Here is a 19,540-nt window from a genome sequence, read left to right on the forward strand (position 1 = left end):
TGGACTTGTCAAGGTGCCATATTCCAGCCCCCCTACTCATTAAATCCCTGGCTGCCCCAAAGGAGAGCAGGAGTTTGGTCAGCCGCCGGGGCATAGATAGAGCCCACACACAAAGACTCATTGAGGATCTGAACCTTGGCAAAAATATATCTGCCCAGGGGGTCCCGCCATGTCTGCAGCGTACAAACCCCCAGGGCTTTGTGAAATAAGATGTCCAACCCACTCTCCCTATGTTCCAAAGGAGTAGATGGGTGTGTAAGGGTAGTCTGGATCCTGCTGGCATGTAGTACCGTACTCATCCAATCCCTTCTGAGTTCATCATGTTCAATAGGTGACAGGTGTGTGTCCTTCAGCAATGCTACATCAAGGCGGTGTATCTTCTGAAATGAGAGGATTTTCTGTCTCTTGATAAAATGGGTCAGGCTGTTGACATTAAGGGGCATATTTACAAGGAAGTGGTGGAGCACAGCGTTGGCCTCTTTGGTTTACGCCACGCTCTCCACTGCTGAAATGCAGGGCTACACCGTATTTACAAGAATACGGTGCAGCCTTGAATTTCACCCTGTGCTGGTGCTAAATTTAGCTGCCTAACGCCAATGGTGCAAGGCTGCCTGCGTTGAGGGGAACAGGCATGACAAGTACCACGCATCAGGGTTTTGACTAACCCATTTCAATGTGGTGGTCCGCATCACCGTACTGAAATGCAAAGTCACACATTTTTATGGCTGTCTGAGCTGTCAAGGGCTGGAGCGCTGCTATAATAATTAGAAGTCAAACTGAGCAAAGCTGGCAGCGCACATTTAGAGGTTCTGGTTTAGCTACTTTCAGGCATGGCACTCCGATCCATCACGTGAGACATCCTGTGATTCTGGGCAAATCCTTCAATATCCCCGTGCCTAACAAAAGTGGATGCGTCCATCTGTAACACAACTGGGGCTCATATAAAGCACTATGATCCCCGATACCTTCGGGTCGAGTGCGAGCTTAATGAATCTCCGAAAAAAAATGCAGGAGACATTCCTATTCCAACTCTAATGCTAACCCCATGAAGCACCCTAAAACTTTAGGGCTACTTAGACAAAGACAGACTGTAATCCAAGTCACAGAGTTTCAAACCCACTACTTCCTGAAGAAAGCCTAAAGGAGGTTCTGGCGGTGCCCGACCAAAAGAACCAGTGGAGGCCAAGTTGCGTGATGTTTGGGTGGTTTCCTAGGGTCAGCACAAACTGCAGCAGTTTAGGGAACACAACTCTTCCCCTTTCAAGAGTTTGACACCAGCCGCTGTATTAGTGGTGTATGTACTGTCAGTAAATTATTTTAAGGGGCTGAGAACCCCTAGTCATAAGCACTGAATGCCCATGCTGCTCCAGACCAAGGGCTTCCTGTCCCCTGTCAACACTCAGCATTTCTGTAAGGAACCGGTTACGTTTCAGCCCCACACAGAGCAAACTAGTCCTCGTGGATCTCTAGGACCAAACACTCTGGTCCTGTGATCGGGGTCGATCAGCAGCCCTAGTTTTGTTGTTTTCGCCTGAAGTGCTCACCTCCATGTCTGCTAAAGTTGGGTTTATGAGAGAGAGTTTAGTGTTCTCTCGCCAGCCACCTACAGGTGCTGCTGAAGAGGGTCTAGAATAGGTTAGATTTGCAGGTATGATGAGACATGGCTGACCTTTCCCATGGAGCGGCGCTGTTAGCAGATAAATGTACACACTCTTGCTAGCAGTACTAACAGTATTGATCAGGGCATGGCATCACCATCACCGTTCCTTTGTAAAGTGTACATGTTTCTATTACTTTCATGTTTTACATCTCAAACCTTGATTTCCAAACTTGTGCTGAATATACTCAGCCAGCAGCCCATCTGGACATGGTTGGAGGGGGCCTGATCCAATCACTTATTGCAATTGTGAGGATGATAAAGTGGTAATAAACAGGTTTGACGTTGAAATCCATCGGCTTTGAGTCTCTGTGTTGTCTCCTTTAAGATTTGACTAACCAACAGTGTCATAACAGGCCCCTCACACCTCTCCGATGAGGAACACCCTAGACCAGTGGTCTTAAAATGTTTTAATGCCATGCCCCCAACTCCACAGCGATCGTCGGGCTACCCTCAGAATTTTTCACAATTATTCTATTCAATTGGCAATGTTTAAATATGTCTAGACTTATTTAAACATTGCAGTTAAGTACTGTTTTAAGAATGCAATCAAATACATGATTGCCAAAGATACTATTCTGGTCAGGTAGGCTTTAATATAGTCTTATGGCCTGCTGACGAAGGCCTGCATCTCGGGACTATAACGAGTCCAGGGCCTTTAACTAGCGGTATATCCCGAAGCAGAAGGGCTATAAGGCTATTTGAACATTCCACCCACTGAGGGTAGAATGTTCTAAATTAAAAAGAGAAAAACATGAAGACAAACATTGGAATGTTGGAGCTCCGGACTTATACCAGCCATTACAAGCCCGGAGCTGCTTCAATGGAGCTCCCGACATTCCAATGTTCTAATAATGGGTACAAGTACCCACAGTGAGTTTATTTGAAGTGGAGTCCTGTCCCTTTTGACACCTACTCCTAGCTAGGATATAAATGACAAAACATGTTAGTGATGGCCCATTGGAGAGCAGCTTACGGCCGCTCATTATTTTCAGCTTAAAACAAAGCACCGTTATCAGCATAATGCTTCTTTTGACCAGAGCCTAGCGCCCCACCTGGGATCATCTAAGGCCCCCATGGGAGGGCCGCCCCCAGTTTGAGGCCCCCCGCCCTAGACATACATTTCAAGCATTCTCAGATCCTAAACAAAATCCCATAAGAGCTGATAGAATGTGAGTGAATGAATCAATCAAGATTTATTTAAGAATGAATTAATATTTCACAAAATTGATATAGCAATAGTACAGAAGAACAAGTAAATGACCGAAATGCATTTTAACATCTACTAATCAATTCATAAACACTGGTAGGAAACAAGGAACTGGTGATTCAAAAGGATGAGAATAAATCCTACATCTAAATCTGATTACAAGTTTGATTAAACATTCAAAGATACACAAACTGACTAAAAAGATTCCATGGTTAATCACGCCGCTAGCTAAATCAAACCTACGGAAATATGTTACCAGCAGCGTGATAAGAATTTTTAGGCTAATGAAGTCACGTTTTGACCTAAAACTCTATCATTTGTTCGTGTCATACTGTTGACCAATTACTACAGAATGTCCAGATCATCTGAGGTTAGGAGGAAAGTTAGAGTCTCACACTAGCTTTCTTTTTTTTTTTTTCATTTTTAGGGCTTTAATACAGTGAAAATGTATCTCAATATATAACTGTTGGCAAATTGTTGCTTTGTTATCATTTTATCCGTCCCCTCAGAGTCAGCAACTAGGTGTTTCAGAAATGTATGACCTTTTTATTCTGTACACTGCAGTAAAAGCTAGGGACAGCTGTCGTGATCATCAACCAAACTACCTTTTAAATTAGTTTGAGCATCCCCAGTGCCCTAGCTTGAGTTCTCGGTGAACACCCACCATGTCATACAGGACAGGTAGCCAAGTCGATAGGGAGTCATCTTTCTTTACTTTAACATCATTGGTTCACAAAGCCCTCCATACCAAAAGTGCCATGGTGGATGGAACTCTGGCTCTGTGGCTGTGCTATGCTCTTTCTAGCATTTAACAGTAACTAAAGGTTTTATTTCCAAGCTCTGAAAGTGACCTCGTCCTGGTCTATCGGACATTGACCTGGTGTGCTAGCCTGTATCTCAAACTAGCTTTATAGGTATATCAGCTAGCACCTGTTTTAAAGAGAACCAGGGGTAGAAAAAGGTTTACGGAATCAAAAGAACCAAATACATTCAATTTCATATCACAATTATTTGTGTCAAATGTTTTGGTTCTCTAAAATTTACAAATGACTCGGCCTCACTCTAGTAATTATATTCAAATGTATGAATATTTAGATATGGTGTCCTGGCCTTAGAAGTACTGGAGTGAATATGTGCCCAAAATGAGGACATTTTAACACAATTCCATACACAGATTTGAGCTGGATCAACTGTGTGATGACAGCGATCCTTGTGCCAATCATTCACACTCGAGCTCATCAGGTAACAAAGACAATCATCAGTACAGACTACTTACTTATCCCTATCTTGGCTCAGTCTAGGAGAGCTTTTAGTTCCATTCTAGTCAAATATACATTTAAAGTTAAGCTTCCATAGGACTATGGAATGATTATTCTCCAGAGGAACCCACAGAATTCTCTTTTACAAGTTACATACGACAACAGCTCAAGCAGGTGCTGCTCAGTAACACCAACGGAGGGCTCCATAGATTGCTTTTGCTTGAACTTTAGCACTGTATGTTCTTACAGGGGCTTTAAGGAACATCCTTCCTTCCATTCTAAGAAAAAGCTTAAAACACTCGGTTAGTCCTGGACACAGGAAGAACGACATTCTGGATATGATTGTGGCATAAAGATTTCGACAAAAAAGCCAACACTCCTGTGCCAGACTCTCTGCTGAGGGCAGTCACACTGTCGAGGCAGGACCCCCTTCTAATGCCACCTGTGCCAGACTACCTGCTGACAGCAGTCACACTGTCGAGACAGGACCCCCGTCTAACGCCACCTCTGCCAGACTCCCTGCTGACAGCAGTCACACTGTTGAGACAGGACCCCCCTCTAATGCCACCTCTGCCAGACTCTCTGCTGAGGGCAGTCACACTGTCGAGACAGGACCCCCTTCTAATGCCGCCTGTGCCAGACTACCTGCTGACAGCAGTCACACTGTCGAGACAGGACCTTCTTCTAATGCCACCTCTGCCAGACTACCTGCTGACAGCAGTCACACTGTCGAGACAGGACCCCGTCTAACGCCACCTCTGCCAGACTCCCTGCTGACAGCAGTCACACTGTTGAGACAGGACCCCCCTCTAATGCCACCTCTGCCAGACTCCCTGCTGACAGCAGTCACACTGTCGAGACAGGACCCCCTTCTAATGCCACCTCTGCCAGACTCTCTGCTGACAGCAGTCACACTGTTGAGACAGGACCCCCCTCTAACGCCACCTCTGCCAGACTCCCTGCTGACAGCAGTCACACTGTTGAGGCAGGACCCCCCCTCTAATGCCACCCCTGCCAGACTCCCTGCTGACAGCAGTCACACTGTCGAGACAGGACCCCCTTCTAATGCCTCCTGTGCCATACTCCCTGCTGAGGGCAGTCACACTTTCGAGACAGGACCCCCTTCTAATGCCTCCTGTGCCAGACCACCTGCTGACAGCAGTCACACTGTCGAGACAAAACCCCCATCTGTTGCCACCTCTGCTAGACTCCCTGCTGGAATCACAAATTATCTTGAGTTTAGTGGCTCAATATAATTTCTTTACAATCAGCAGTAAAATGTCAAAATCCAAATCATTTTTTTATTCTATTACATATCTTAAAAAACGTGCCCTTCTTTTTAATATGTAAAACTTAGTCATTATTGTGTACATTTTATAGCATCGTGATTGGTTCTACCTTTATATTATTTTTGTGCAATCAATCTTTTTTTTCATTTCTTTTGTGGAACAATCATGTCAAAATTCGGCTCCATTAGCCATCAAAAAATCGTCGTGCAAGAATGTAAAATGGTGATTTTGCCTAACTATCACACAACATGCGGCTCAGTGACTTTTATAAATGATTCCTCCTGAAGAGAAGCCGCATGCTCACTCTGTCTATCACACAGCATGCAGGTTGGAGACTTTCATTAATAATCTGTATTTGCTGAACAGACACTGTGTGCTCTGCCTGGATATCACACAGCTGCAGCTCTGGGACCTTCATTATTGATCCTGCACTCTTCTGAAGTGTGCTCGGCCTGGCTATCACACAGCTGCAGCTCTGTGACCTTCATTATTGATCCTGCACTCTTCTGAAGTGTGCTCGGCCTGGCTATCACACAGCTGCAGCTCTGTGACCTTCATTATTGATCCTGCACTCTTCTGAAGTGTCCTCTGCCTGGCTATCACACAGCCGCAGCTCTGTGACCTTCATTATTGATCCTGCACTCTTCTGAAGTGTGCTCGGCCTGGATATCACACAGCTGGAGCTCTGCGACCGTCAATATTGATCCTGCACTCTTTTGAAGAGAGGCTGACGTCTTTGTAGCTTTGAAAGTTGACAAAAAATCCTCACACATTTACTGCAATGACATGGCTTTTCCCGTGTGTGTTCGCTGATCAGTACTTAATATTGAATATTCATAAAACCTACTTCAACATTCACTGCACTTGAATGATTCCGGTGCGTGTTTTCTGATGCCGTTTTGGACCTGATATATATATATCCATTGTCACACACCTTGCACTTGAATGGTTTTTACAGTGTGTATTCGCTGATATTTTCTTAATGTTGATGATTCACTAAAACTACTTCTACATTCATGGCAATGATATGGTTTTTCCCTAGTGTGTGTTCTCTGATGCTGTTTTAGTTGTGATAATCAACTAAACATCTTCAAACATTCTCTGCAATTATATGTTTTTTCTCCTGTGTGTGTTCTTTAATGGTGCTTTCGGTCTGATAATCGACTAAAGCTCTTCAGACATTCACTGCACTTGAATGTTTTTTCCCGTGTGTGTTTGCTCATGAATCCTCAATGTTGAAAATTCACTAAAACTACTTCCAGATTCACTGAACTTGAATGATTTTTCCACTGTGTGAGTGCTCTGGTGCCGTTTTAGGCTTGATAAATATATAAAGCTCTTCCCACATCCATTGCACTTGAATGGGTTTTCCCCAGTGTGTGTTCTCTGATGCTGTTTTAGGCCTGACAATCGAATAAACCTCTTCTCACATTCACTGCACCGGTATGGTTTTTCCCCGGTGTGTGTTTTCTGATGCTGTTTTAGGTGTGATGATTGACAAAAGCTCTTCACACATTCACTGCACTTAAATGGTTTTTCCCCTCTGTGTGTTCGCTGATGAGTCCTCAATGATGAAGATTCACTAAAACGTCTTCCACATTCACTGCACTTAAATGGTTTTTCCCCTGTGTGTGTTCTCTGATGAATCCTTAATGTTGATGAATTACTAAAACGTCTTCCACATTCACTGCACTTAAATGGTTTTTCCCCTGTGTGTGTTCGCTGATGTTTTCTTAATATTGATGAATCACTAAAACTTCTTCCACATTCACTGCACTGGAATGGTTTTTCCCCAGTGTGTGTTCGCTGATGCTGTTTTAGGTGTGATATTTGATTAAACCTCTTCACACATTGAGTGCAATTATATGGTTTTTCTCCTGTGTGTGTTCTTAGGTGGCATTTTAGGTCTGATAATCGACTAAATCGCTTCAAACATTCACTGCACTTGAATGTTTTTTCCCCTGTGTGTATTCGCTGATTAATCCTTACTGTTGAAGATTCACTAAAACTAGTTTCACATTCACTGCACTGGAATGGTTTTCCTCCTGTGTATGTTCTCTGATGCCGTTTTAGTCCTGATAAATATATAAAGCTCTTCCCACAATCATTGCAATTGAATGGCTTGTCCCCTGTGTGTGTTCGCAGATGTTTCCTTAATGTTGATGAATCACTAAAACTTCTTCCACATTCACTGCACTGGAATGGTTTTTCCCCAGTGTGTATTCGCTGATGCAGTTTTAGGTGTGATAATTGATTAAACCTCTTCACACATTCAGTGCAATTATATGGTTTTTCTCCTGTGTGTGTTCTTAGGTGGCATTTTAGGTCTGATAATCGACTAAAGCGCTTCAAACATTCACTGCACTTGAATGTTTTTTCCCCTGTGTGTGTTCGCTGATGAATCCTTAATGTTGAAGATTCACTAAAACTACTTTCACATTCACTGCACTGGAATGGTTTCACCCCTGTGTGTGTTCGCTGATGCCGTTTTAGGCTTGATAAATATATAAAGCTCTTCCCACATTCATTGCAAATGATTGGTTTGTTCCCTGTGTGGGTTCGCAGATGTTTCTTTAATGTTGATGAATCACTAAAACTTCTTCCACATTCACTGCACTGGAATGGTTTTTCCCCAGTGTGTATTCTCTGATGCTGTTTTAGGTGTGATAATTGATTAAACCTCTTCACACATTCACTGCAATGGTATGGTTTTTCCCCTGTGTGTGTTTGCTGATGTGTTTGGAGTCCTGATACCTGGCTAAAGCTCTTCTCACATTCAGTGCAATGGTATGATTTTTCCCGTGTGTGTTCGTTGATGTCTTTGTAGGCCTGATAACTGAATAAAGCTCTTTACATATTCAGTGCATTTGAATAGTTTTTTCCCTGTGTGTGCTTGCTGATGGTGTTTTAATATTGATGACAAACTAAAGCCCTCACTGCATGTGTCTGAGACTTCTCTCTTGGTTAGTGTCTCTGGGTCTGGTATATACTTGTTTACATCCCTTGACTGTACTTCCTGAAGGGCCAACATGACTGATAAAGCACTTGTGCTATTCTTGCATTCCTTGTATGAGTCGTATTTTGCACGTTTGTTTTCCGATTAAAGAATAAAGTGCAATGGTCACCAACTACTTTCCAATCTCATAACATGTGTAAGGCTTCTTCATGGGCGATTGTGTCTTTAGACTGGATAATGGTTCTCCATGCTTGCGGGTAAAGATTTATTTTCCTTCTTGTCAGGGAACACTGGGACAGTGCTCTTTATTTTAGACTGCAAAAACCCTATTTCTTTTAACCTTCAGTTGTCTGACTCCACTCCGTTGCGCTTTTCAATGCTTGCTGTGGATTGGTCTGAAACAGTTTGCAATGCACCTCTAGCACTGAATGGTAGCCTGGTATTATTTAAGGAAGCAGAGCACTGCTGTAACCACCTCATACCGACCTCATGATCAAAGCTGTTATTGGACATGTTTACACAAGAGGAGGTTTATCAGTGTTGTCTTCATTTTCTAGAGGTTACTTCTTCATTTTGAGGCACGGAGGTGCACAGCTGAGACTTGTGGAATCACTGAATTTCTCGTGTCCCTTGTCCCTTCTTCCAGGATGCCTCAGTTTATGTTCAGTCCGGCTGGCTCTGTCGGTACTTATGTTTTCCTGAATACTGGAACTCAATATTTCAGACTTCGTCTTTGCAGATTTACAGTGTTATCTTCCTTATTTTGAAACATTTCGTACAATCAAAGATTGTTTTCTGTCAGATGTAAAAAGATTTAAAATTACTTAAAGGGAAACATAACGGAATGTGCATACACAATTTTTAATTGATTGTTTAAATATATCTTGATTACCATTTTTGAAACTTATGAAGGCATCTTTAACCGTACACAGAAATGTACATAAAAGTTGCTTTGAATATGTCACATCTTACTTATTTCAGCAAAGGTGTTCATGAGTAAGTTAGTAAAAAAAAGCACTCATACACTAGTTACAGCTTTAGGTAGATGCATATGGTCAAGGTTTTGTTAAAACAAGAACATCTCTTTGAGTAAGAGATGGATCAGGAAGACTCGAGACAGAAGGGTGGACATCAGAGTGTTGTATCATGAATCAAATATTGCTGCTCGCAGAGGTGCCTGGCTTCATCCACTGCACCCACAATATGCAGTAGAGCAGCAGTTTCATGATTGGATTTACTTTGTGGTTTTACTTCTCTCAAATATTTTTACGTTTGTCAGTATTATCTACCGGGGTGGGAATTCCCGGCGGGAGCTTGAGATAGCACACCAGCCTGGTGGCACACTAGTTGAGAGCTGTGGTGCATAAGCATAGCAAGAGCACAGATGGTGCTCCAAAGCCAAAGCCTGTTAGCACCCTTTCACCTCTGGATCTTGCTCAGCACCCGAAATGATCTTAAAAACATCTCTTAAGTCAAACTGCTCTGTCCATATATCCTACATCTCTGCTGCCCTCTATACAAGGAAGGGCCTGTTCTCAAATGTATTCACCTGCACCTCACATGCATAGACCTGCTTTCAACATTCCTTTTCCAGCACAAAACCTGCGAACAACATTTTCCAACTACGTAATTCCCATGACTTTCCATAGGTCTCTCCTCCTACTCATGCTTTTCAACATCACCTGTACAAACCACCGTGGCCACATTTAATGGAACAATCCTGAGGTGCACTCATTCTTTCCACAAGATGGAGAATGCACCAGAACAGCGCACGCTGCACATAAGATAAAGATAAAGTGCCCTCTGCGACTCTCACACATGCCCGGCAATGACACAGTCCCTACACAGCTTTTACAAAGGACCAGATGCTTAGCATTGCTTTTCAAATACACACAAAATGCCATAGGCACAGCTCAACAATGTAAAATAAAAGTATTTCACAGTGTGAAATGCACCGCCAAATGATCCAAAGCGTGCAGCATGGTCTTTACTAGCTCAACTGCGTTCTACAGCAGCAAAGTTTGTTGTCACCAAAGTGTTCTTCCTTTGAAAAAGGTGCTATGCATGTGGTATTTGTACAGCACAAACCTCACCAAAAATCAGCTGAGCTCCCTACCGATCCAAGGCAGGGACAGAGTCAACGAGTGATAGGTGAGGCGGCGAGATAGTGGATTGTTACTGCATTGTGATCGAAGAGCCTGAAACTAGCAGTGTGTATGATAATTCCTCAGAAGCTTTCCCTTTATGACATGTAGAGCGGGTCCAGGCCAAGATCAGACAGAAATAAAACATTTATAGCTCAGTAATATTCAGAGATATAGAAGCGGAAAGTAGGATGCTGGCTTCCAATAACACAGCACTGAGCACTCCACCTCAGCCAATCTTTAACGATTGTTTGAAGAACAGAGCAACAGGAAGGGGTTTTAAATGCCGACCATCGACCTTTCACCAGCTGCACATGGGGGACAGCATTGGCTAGATGAACGCTGTGCTCCTTCAACCGCTCGAGTCATGCATACAGGCGCTACAACATGTTAGCCAAGTGTCCTGGAACCCTCGATTCCAATTCACTCAATTTAACTACACACATTACAGTTAACTCTCCCCCTACCGTATCAAGAGCACGTTTCCTGATTCAACACCAGAGTGTCCGTGCTGTAAACTGGCTGATGCTGGTTTCTAACATATGGTGTGGGAGTGCCCACCACTACAGGTGTCATGGCTCGAGGTTACAGCCACCATAGCAGAACTTGCAGACCATACACTGTCAACTACCCCTGAATCCTGCCTGCTAGGCCTTCACCCTAAAGCAAAGAGGGGGCAAACACTTACACAGGTTCATAGACCTTGCATACGTACTTTTCAAATGACGAATAGCAATGTCTTGGAAAGCGGCCTCTGTGCCGGACACTAGGAGGCAGCTGCATACTCCCCTGCACTGTGCATGAGCAGAGGCCAACACACTACACATGCTACTCTCTAGAGGAGTGGGGAGAAGGGGTAGGAGGGTGGGAAAGTAGGATCTGCTTTCATTGTTACCCCCACTTTTTCCTGGTGTCATACAGTTTTTCCTGACTAGTCTGACTGAGATCCTGCTAATCAGGACCCCAGTCACTGTGCTTCCTTCCTAAATTGGCTAAGGTGAGTACTTTGGTACATTCCTAATTGGCTGCTGATGTACCCTTGTACGTCCCTAGTATATGGTACTAGATACCTGGGGCCAAGGAACTCCAGGGGACCCCCATAGGCTGCACCATGTGTTATGCCACCCATAAGGGACCCTCCAAACTCTGACTACATTGCAGCCTGTGTGAGTTGGTGCATGTACAATTGTACCCAAGTATGATGTATACCCTCCTGTTCATGTGATCTCTGGTCCCCTGTGGACAGTGGGGCCGGGAGCCGGGCTGACAGATTGCGTGGATTAGACATTATGTTGTTCTACACTTAAGTGTCCCCGGCAGCCTCCTCCTTACATCCTACTTCCTTATAATGTATTGTTTTATTGACGCACTGTCTGCTATTAGGATTGGCATGTTTCATAGTCCTCACCATCCTCCTTGCCCTGTGGTCACCCTTTACCTTAGCCCCCTCGCTGCCAGGCCTTTTGTCCCCCGTTCCACTCCCTTTTTTGGTTAAAATCATGATCTTCCCAGCTTTCACGAACAGGCAAATATTTGTCAGAAAACCAAAATGTTCTACAAGGTTTTGGCATTTTATTAGGAAATAAGCTATTTTCCTATTTTTTGTGCTTTCAACAACCTTCCAGTTGGTGGTAGAAATGGGTGTAAAACCAATAATGGATCCCGGAAAGCAATAGATTTATGAAAAAAGACATAATTCTGAATTTAGCAAGGGGTGAATTGTGTAGATCCTTCAAGGTTTTCCTATAGAAAGTAACAGTTGAAATAAAAAATATTGAATTTGAGTTCAAAACAACAGCCATTTGTGCCTAGATTTTCACCTGTAACTTCTTCTACTATCTTAGATTTTTTAAAGCAATATACCGTTATATTCGCAGGACCCTTCTGGAAGCGGGGATATATCGGGCTTGTAGGTCCACCAAGAACCCGAGATACCCAGAGCCAATAACTGAGCTGCACCTTGCAATGGTCATTCATTGTGTACCGGGGAGACAGCAATTCATTTGGTAAAATATAAAGAGAGAAAAATAGGTATCAAGGACACCTACGTATTTCTCATATTGGGAACAAGATAAGGAGTTTTGAAGCAGTGGTTATTTGCACATCTCTGAATTTGTGGGTAGCAATGCCAGCATGTTAATTTGGTGGGCATTTTTCAAAATGTCTTTTTTACCCACTGTGTTATGTTTTCGAAGGCAGAAATTCCTAGAAAAACAGCTGCTAATAACACTTGTTCTACTATTCTGGGTTCCCCTAAGTCTACCGATAAAAACGGTACCTCACTTGTGTGAGTAGGCCTAAAGCCTGTGACAGGAAATGGGTCAAAATGCAACATGGATATTTTTTGAAAACTAGACACCCAGGGGAATCCAGGATGGGGTGACTTGTGTGGCTATCACCAGGTTCTGTTACCCAGAATCCCTTGCAAACCTCAAACTTTGTAAAACAAAAAACATTTCCCTCACATTTCTGTGATGGAACGTTCTGGAATCTGTGGGGAGCCACAAACTTCCAACCTCCCAGCATTCCACCAAGTGTCTCGATAAAATTGTTACCCCACTTATGTGGGTAGGTTTAGAGCCCGCAACAGGAAATGGCCCAAAATAAAAGAAATGTGGTCACATAATCTTTTGCAAGGAAAACAGACCCTTCTTTCGCAACGTGCCTACCTGTGGATTTTAGACCCTAGTTCAGCCGGCACGAAGGGAAACAAGGCAACAGGAAATTGCCCAAAACATACTGTGGAGACTTCAAAATGATTGATCACAAAAAGATATGGTTTCGCGAGGGAGTCACCTGTGCTTTTGGTCACAGGTTTGGCAGCCATCTAGGGAAACCTACCAAACCCAGACATTTCTAAAAAAAAAAACACCTGGGAGAGTCCAGGGAGGTATGGCTTACGTAGATCTCCCAATGTTTTCTTACCAAGAATCCCCTACAAACCTCAAATTTTGCTAATCAAAATTATATTATCTTCACATTTCTGTTTGAGATCACCATGCCGGTACAAATTTCCTACTACCCAGAGTGCCCCTTAAAAAATAAAAATGATACCTCATTTGTTTGGGTATCCAATGCACAATCGCCTAAAAAAATTTTTTTTAAAATAGGGTGCTTAGAGCTTGCTGTGCTATTTCCTCAGTCTCTACGTTTTTGTCCTTTCCAAGTCGCAGACCCTTGGCCACCCAAACAAGTGAGGCATAATTTTTATTGGGAGACCAAGAGGAAAGCCGGGTGGTAGGAAATTTGTGCCAGCATGGTGTACCCACACAGAACTGTGAGAAAAATTTAATTGTTTAGCTAAATTTGAGATTTGCAGGGAATTCTGGGTAAAGCAACTTTGGGGAACCCATGCAAACCACACATCCTTGGACTCCCTGGGTGTCTAGTTTTCAGAAATGTCTGAGTTTGGTAGGTTTCCCTAAATAGCCACAGAGCCAGGGACCAAAAATGCAGATGCCCACATTGCAAAACAAGGTAATTTTGTGATAAATAATTTTGATGTCTTCACAATGTGTTTTGGGACACTCCCTGTCGCAGGCCCTTAGCCTTCCCACACAAGTGAGGTAGCAGTTTCATCAGGAGAGCTGGGAGAACTTTGGGTGGTAGGAAGTGTGTGAGGGCTTGGTAAAAAACTCCCTTCGCAAAAATAGGTTGTTTTGTGATAGATTGGTAGCACCTGCGTTTTTGGGCCCTGGCTTGCATGCCATCAATGGAAACCTACTAAACATAGACATTTCTGAAAACTAGACACCTGGTGGAGTCCAGGGATGTGTGGCATGCATGGATCTCCCAAAGTTGTCTTATCCAGAATCCCCTGCAAATCTCAAATTTAGCCAAAAGGTCACATTTTCCTCCCATTTCTGTGTGCCAAGTTTGTGAGATCACTGCCCGGCACACATTTCCCACCACCCAGCGTTCTCCTCAGTCTCCTGATAAAAATGATACCTCACTTGTGTGGGTGCCCAAAGCAGAGTCAGCCTAATAACTTATATAAAAAAACAGCCCTTTTGGACGGTCTTTGGACCCCCTCAGCTTTTAATTTTTATACGTTTTTAGGTTCTCTGTTTTGGGCACCGACACAATTGAGGTATCATTTATATCAGGAAACTGAGGAGTACGCTGGGTGGTGTGAAATTTGTGCCGGCACGGTGATCCCACAACTTTTCCACACAGAAATGTGAGGAAAGTGTGACTTTTTATCTAAATTGACGTTTTGCAGGAGCTTCTGGGTAGCAAAACGCTGGAGGTTTCACGCAACCCACACCACCAGCCAAGCACCATCCATGCACACCACCAGCCAAGCGCCATCCATGCACACCACCAGCCAAGCACCATCCATGCACACCACCAGCCAAGCCAATCCATGCACACCACCAGCGGAGCCAATCCATGCACACCACCAGCCAAGCACCATCCATGCACACCACCAGCCAAGCACAATCCATGCACACCACCAGCCAAGGACCATCCTTGCACACCACCAGCCAAGCGCCAACCATGCACACCACCAGGCAAGCACCATCCATGCACACCACCAGCCAAGCACCATCCATGCACACGACCAACCAAGCACCATCCATGCACACCACCAACCAAGCACCATCCATGCACACCACCAACCAAGCACCATCCATGCACACCACCAGCCAAGCACCATCCATGCACACCACCAACCAAGCACCATCCATGCACACCAGCAGCCAAGCACCATCCATGCACACCACCAGCCAAGCACCATCCATGCACACCACCAGCCAAGCACCATCCATGCACACCACCAGCCAAGGACCATCCATGCACACCACCAACCAAGCACAATCCATGCACACCACCAGCCAAGGACCATCCATGCACACCACCAACCATGCGCCATCCATGCACACCAGCAGCCAAGGACCATCCATGCACACCACCAACCATGCGGCATCCATGCACACCAGCAGCCAAACACCATCAATATAAACCACCAGCAACACAACATCCACGCACATCGCCAGCCAAGCGACAGCCCACACATACCACAAGTAAAGCTGTAGTCCACACACACACCTCAAGACATGGTCCATCCATGCAGACCGATAGCCAAGCAACAATCCACGCACACTGCCAGCCAAGCATTAGTGCACACACACTGCCAGCTAAGCGCAAGCCCACACACACCACCAGCAAAATGCAGGTTCACACACAGTCAGCCAAACGCCAGAAAACACCGACCATCAGCTGCACTCCAGTTCACACACAGAAGCTAGTGTCTAGAGGTTTTCAGCAGATTAGCCTAAAAATATTGCTGATCTGCCCCCAGGAGTGTGGAGGGGGACAGAAGCAGCAAAGATTTGTTCACACAAAAAGGGGACCGGCCCAGCCTAAGCCTATAAACATTTCTCTGGTTCCTGGTGGGCTTTCTGCCCCCCAGGGAGCAGATCAGGGGCTATTGCCCCTTTGGGGGAGGGGGCATTAGCATCACACCTATCTTTTATTAAAATAAATCCTGGTGTCTAATAGGCTTCCTGCCCCCGGGGGCAAATCAAGGGCAATTACCCCCATCTGCCCCTGAAGGCGGGCAGAAAGACTATCCCATTTTTTGTTTGGAGGTGGGGGCATTGGCATACATATTAAAAACAAGAAATCCCTGGGGCCTAGTGGGCTTTCTGCCCCCATGGGGGCATAGCGGGGGCTAGTACCCTCAATTAAACCTGAGGAGGGACAGAAAGACTTCCATTTTTATAATTGTGGGTGGGGGCATGGCTTTGCCCATTTTGGGTAGCCCCCATCTCTCTTTTCTAATAAAAATGAAATCCCTGGTGTCTAGTGGGCTTCCCCCGGGGGGCAGAGATCAGGGGTAATAACCCCCATCTGCCCCAGGGAGGGACAGAAAGACTGTCCCTTTAGTTTTGGGGTGTACAGACATTAGCATGCCCATTCTGGGAAGCCCCCACTCCTCTTTCAGAGAGGGAAAAAAAACCTTGGCGTCTAGTGGGCTTTCTGCCCTCCTGGGGGGGCTGATCGGGGGTAATAATCCCTGTTAGATTTGGCTGTCTCTGGTTGGCAGAGGTAGTTACTTCAGTCCAAGCAGGGACCCACCTCCTCTAGTTAGGGTAGAAGGTTACCCCCTTAGTAGTGTTACCGAGCGGTTAGACTTATCTTCGAGGAAAGGCATGACGCATTTATGACCATGTACAGTAATATCTTGACACTCTACAAATGGACACCACACCAGTTGTATATGAAAATATAGTGTTCTTTATAAAATCTTTATCCTCAGGCCAATAACTGTAAAAAAGAATCTACAATAAGTTAGCAGAAAAAGATGATTGTAAGTGCGTTGCAACAAGACTCAGTTCAGTTCGGTTTCGAGTGGCTGGGGCGACTCGGATACTCACAGTCGACATGGAGTCGATGTGGAATCATCTGGTACGATGTGTTCGATAGTACGAGTCGGTTCTGGGGAACCGCGATGAGAAGCTGCTGGACTGTAGACGTTGGTACGAGGCGTACTTGATGTTCGGCTCGAGGCGTACGAGCCACACTGAAATACTGCTGGGCTGTAGATGTCGGTAGGTGGCGTACGAGCCACGCTGAAATACTGCTGGGCTGTAGATGTGCAATGCGATGCGTACAGGAGGTACGGTTCATAGGGTGTGAGCCGCGACGAAGTCAGCAAAGCTCGCAGATGTGTTGCAATGCGTACAGGAGGTACGGTTTGTAGGGTGTGAGCCGCGACAAAGTCAGCAGGGCTCGTCAGTTGTGTTGCAATGCATACAGGAGGTACGGTTCGTAGAGTGTGAACCGCAACGCAGTCAGCAGGGCTCGTCAGATGCGATGCAATACGTACAGGGGGTACGGTTCGTAGGGTGAGAGCCGCGACGAAGTCAGCAGGGCTCGTCAGATGCGATGCAATGCGTACAGGAGTTACGGTTCATAGGGTGTGAGCCGCGACGAAGTCAGCAGAGCTCGCAGATGCGTTGCAATGTGTACAGGAGGTACGGTTTGTAGGGTGTGAGCCGCGACGAAGTCAGCAGGGCTCGTCAGTTGCGTTGCAATGCATACAGGGGGTACGGTTCGTAGAGTGTGAGCCGCAACGCAGTCATCAGGGCTCGTCAGATGTGATGCAATGCGTACAGGGGGTACGGTTCGTAGGGTGTGAGCCGCGACGAAGTCAGCAGGGCTCGTCAGATGCGTTGCAATGCGTGCAGGAGGTACGGTTCGTATGGTGTGAGCCGTGACAAAGTCAGCAGGGCTTGTCAGATGCGATACAATGCATACAGGAGGTACGGTTCGTAGGGTGTGAGCCACGACAATGTCAGCAGGGCTCAACAGATAAGATGCGATGAGTACAGGAGGTACGGTTCGTAGGGTGTGAGCCGTGACGAATTCAGCAGGGTTCTTCTTAGTCCAAATCAATCTAATCTACAGCCAAAAAGGCCCCTATATGTAGGGCAATAGGGGTCTTTTGAAGTTGTTTGATCCGGCAGCGGGTTCCCCGGTACCTAGGTCCTTGTTGTGGGTGTTTCCTGCCAGATGACACCTCTTTCCTTTGAAAAAGGGAGGCAGGGTCGCCAGACGCTCAGCGGGAAGTGGGGCCGGCACTGTGGAAGGCAGGATGCTCAACAGAAACGACGCCACCCCTCCCATCTAAATGCAGCCAGCTAACACCAGGCTCTGGAGACGGCCCAGACCCTGTCACATTTCCCAGACATCTGACTACACATCTTCGGCAGCACACAGCAAGGTTTGGGTAAGAAAATAGTCACTTTCTAAAAGTGCTATTTCCAAGCTCCGAGTCTAAAAATCATTCCCCTAAAAGAATGCATTACGAACTCCTGAGTTCAGGGAAACTCGTCTGGGATCTCTACCAGTTTCACTGGGTCAGATACGAATATAAGATGTCATATTTATCAGAAGGAGCACTTGCACTGTGGCACTGATCAGCAGTTGCACAGTGCTCAGAGCATCTTGTCCAGCACAAAAATAGGTCATACACGTAGGAGTCATAATGAAAATGGGAAGGGAGACCCACGCCAAGGATGGCAGGTCTAACAATCCCCATCTACCTCCCAGAGGGACAAGCAGACTGTCACTGTTGCGTTTGGGGTATGGGCATAGACATGCCCATTGTGGGCAGCCTTCACCTCTCTATTATTAGAAAAAATACAATAATCCCCGGAGCCTAGTTAGCTTTCTGTGACAGTTGGGGGCATTATAATGCTCATTTTTGGAAGTCCGCACCCCTAAGTAAAAAATAAAAAGATTCCTTGGTGTATAGTGTGCCTTCCGCCCCACCTCCCCGGGGGGAGGGGGCAGAAAGACTGAATATGGCCAAATTATTATGGGGGAGCAAAGGCCCTTGACGAAGGAGCCAATCCCCCCTCTCTGGTGTCTAGTGGTGGATCCCTGCTAGGGGATCGCCCTCTTGCGGTGCCAAGAGCATATAGGCAGTGAAAATGAAATGAACCGATCAGCTAATTTCACTTTCACTATAAGGAAGTCAGCACGCCATGCATGCCGATTGTCAGTATACTGGAAAAAAGTGCCTTGGGCAGCTGGATTTCAAAATAGTGGGCCTTGGACGTAATGGTTCAATTCATGGCACCGGACCACCACAACCTTGGACGTAACCGTTATGTCCAAGGCTTGGAAGGGGTTAGTAGATCTAGCTCTGACACTGATGTAACTGGAAATGCTTCTCAACCATGATGTGCTCTACATCTGCCACATATATTATGTAATTGATGGTCCCTGCAACCAATATTGGTCAAAGAGTTTTCTCTTGTTGACGTTTGACAAGAATAAAACATGCAATCAAATATTTATGAGATAATAAGATGCAAACATACCTCCATCTTGCACATCCTGGGACAAGACTGCTGGAAAGAGATCGATAGGAAATGCGAAAGGTTTGGAGGTGAGCAAAACACTGAAACATTACCTGAAAGAACAAATTAAAAAATAATTGTAAGGAGGAGATAGATGGATATTAGAAATTAGGGACAAGCAAGAGAAGGAAATAAACTCACTTGCCCTG

The 19,540-nt window shown here is 45.3% G+C and overlaps 1 protein-coding gene across 1 annotated transcript in view; it reads right to left on the minus strand.

The window, feature by feature from the left end:
* Window positions 1–2,804: 2,804 nt before the first annotated feature.
* Window positions 2,805–19,540, minus strand: part of LOC144806534 (uncharacterized) — a 157,641-nt gene continuing 140,905 nt past the window's right edge. Inside the window, exon 4 of the mRNA XM_078672878.1 lies at window positions 2,805–8,244. Coding sequence (XP_078529004.1) covers window positions 6,598–8,244 — 1,647 coding nt within the window. The 3' untranslated portion in view covers window positions 2,805–6,597. The remainder of the gene's footprint in view (window positions 8,245–19,540) is intronic.

This window comes from Lissotriton helveticus, assembly GCF_964261635.1.
Source record: "Lissotriton helveticus chromosome 1_1 unlocalized genomic scaffold, aLisHel1.1 SUPER_1_unloc_80, whole genome shotgun sequence".
Lineage (NCBI taxonomy): Eukaryota > Metazoa > Chordata > Amphibia > Caudata > Salamandridae > Lissotriton > Lissotriton helveticus.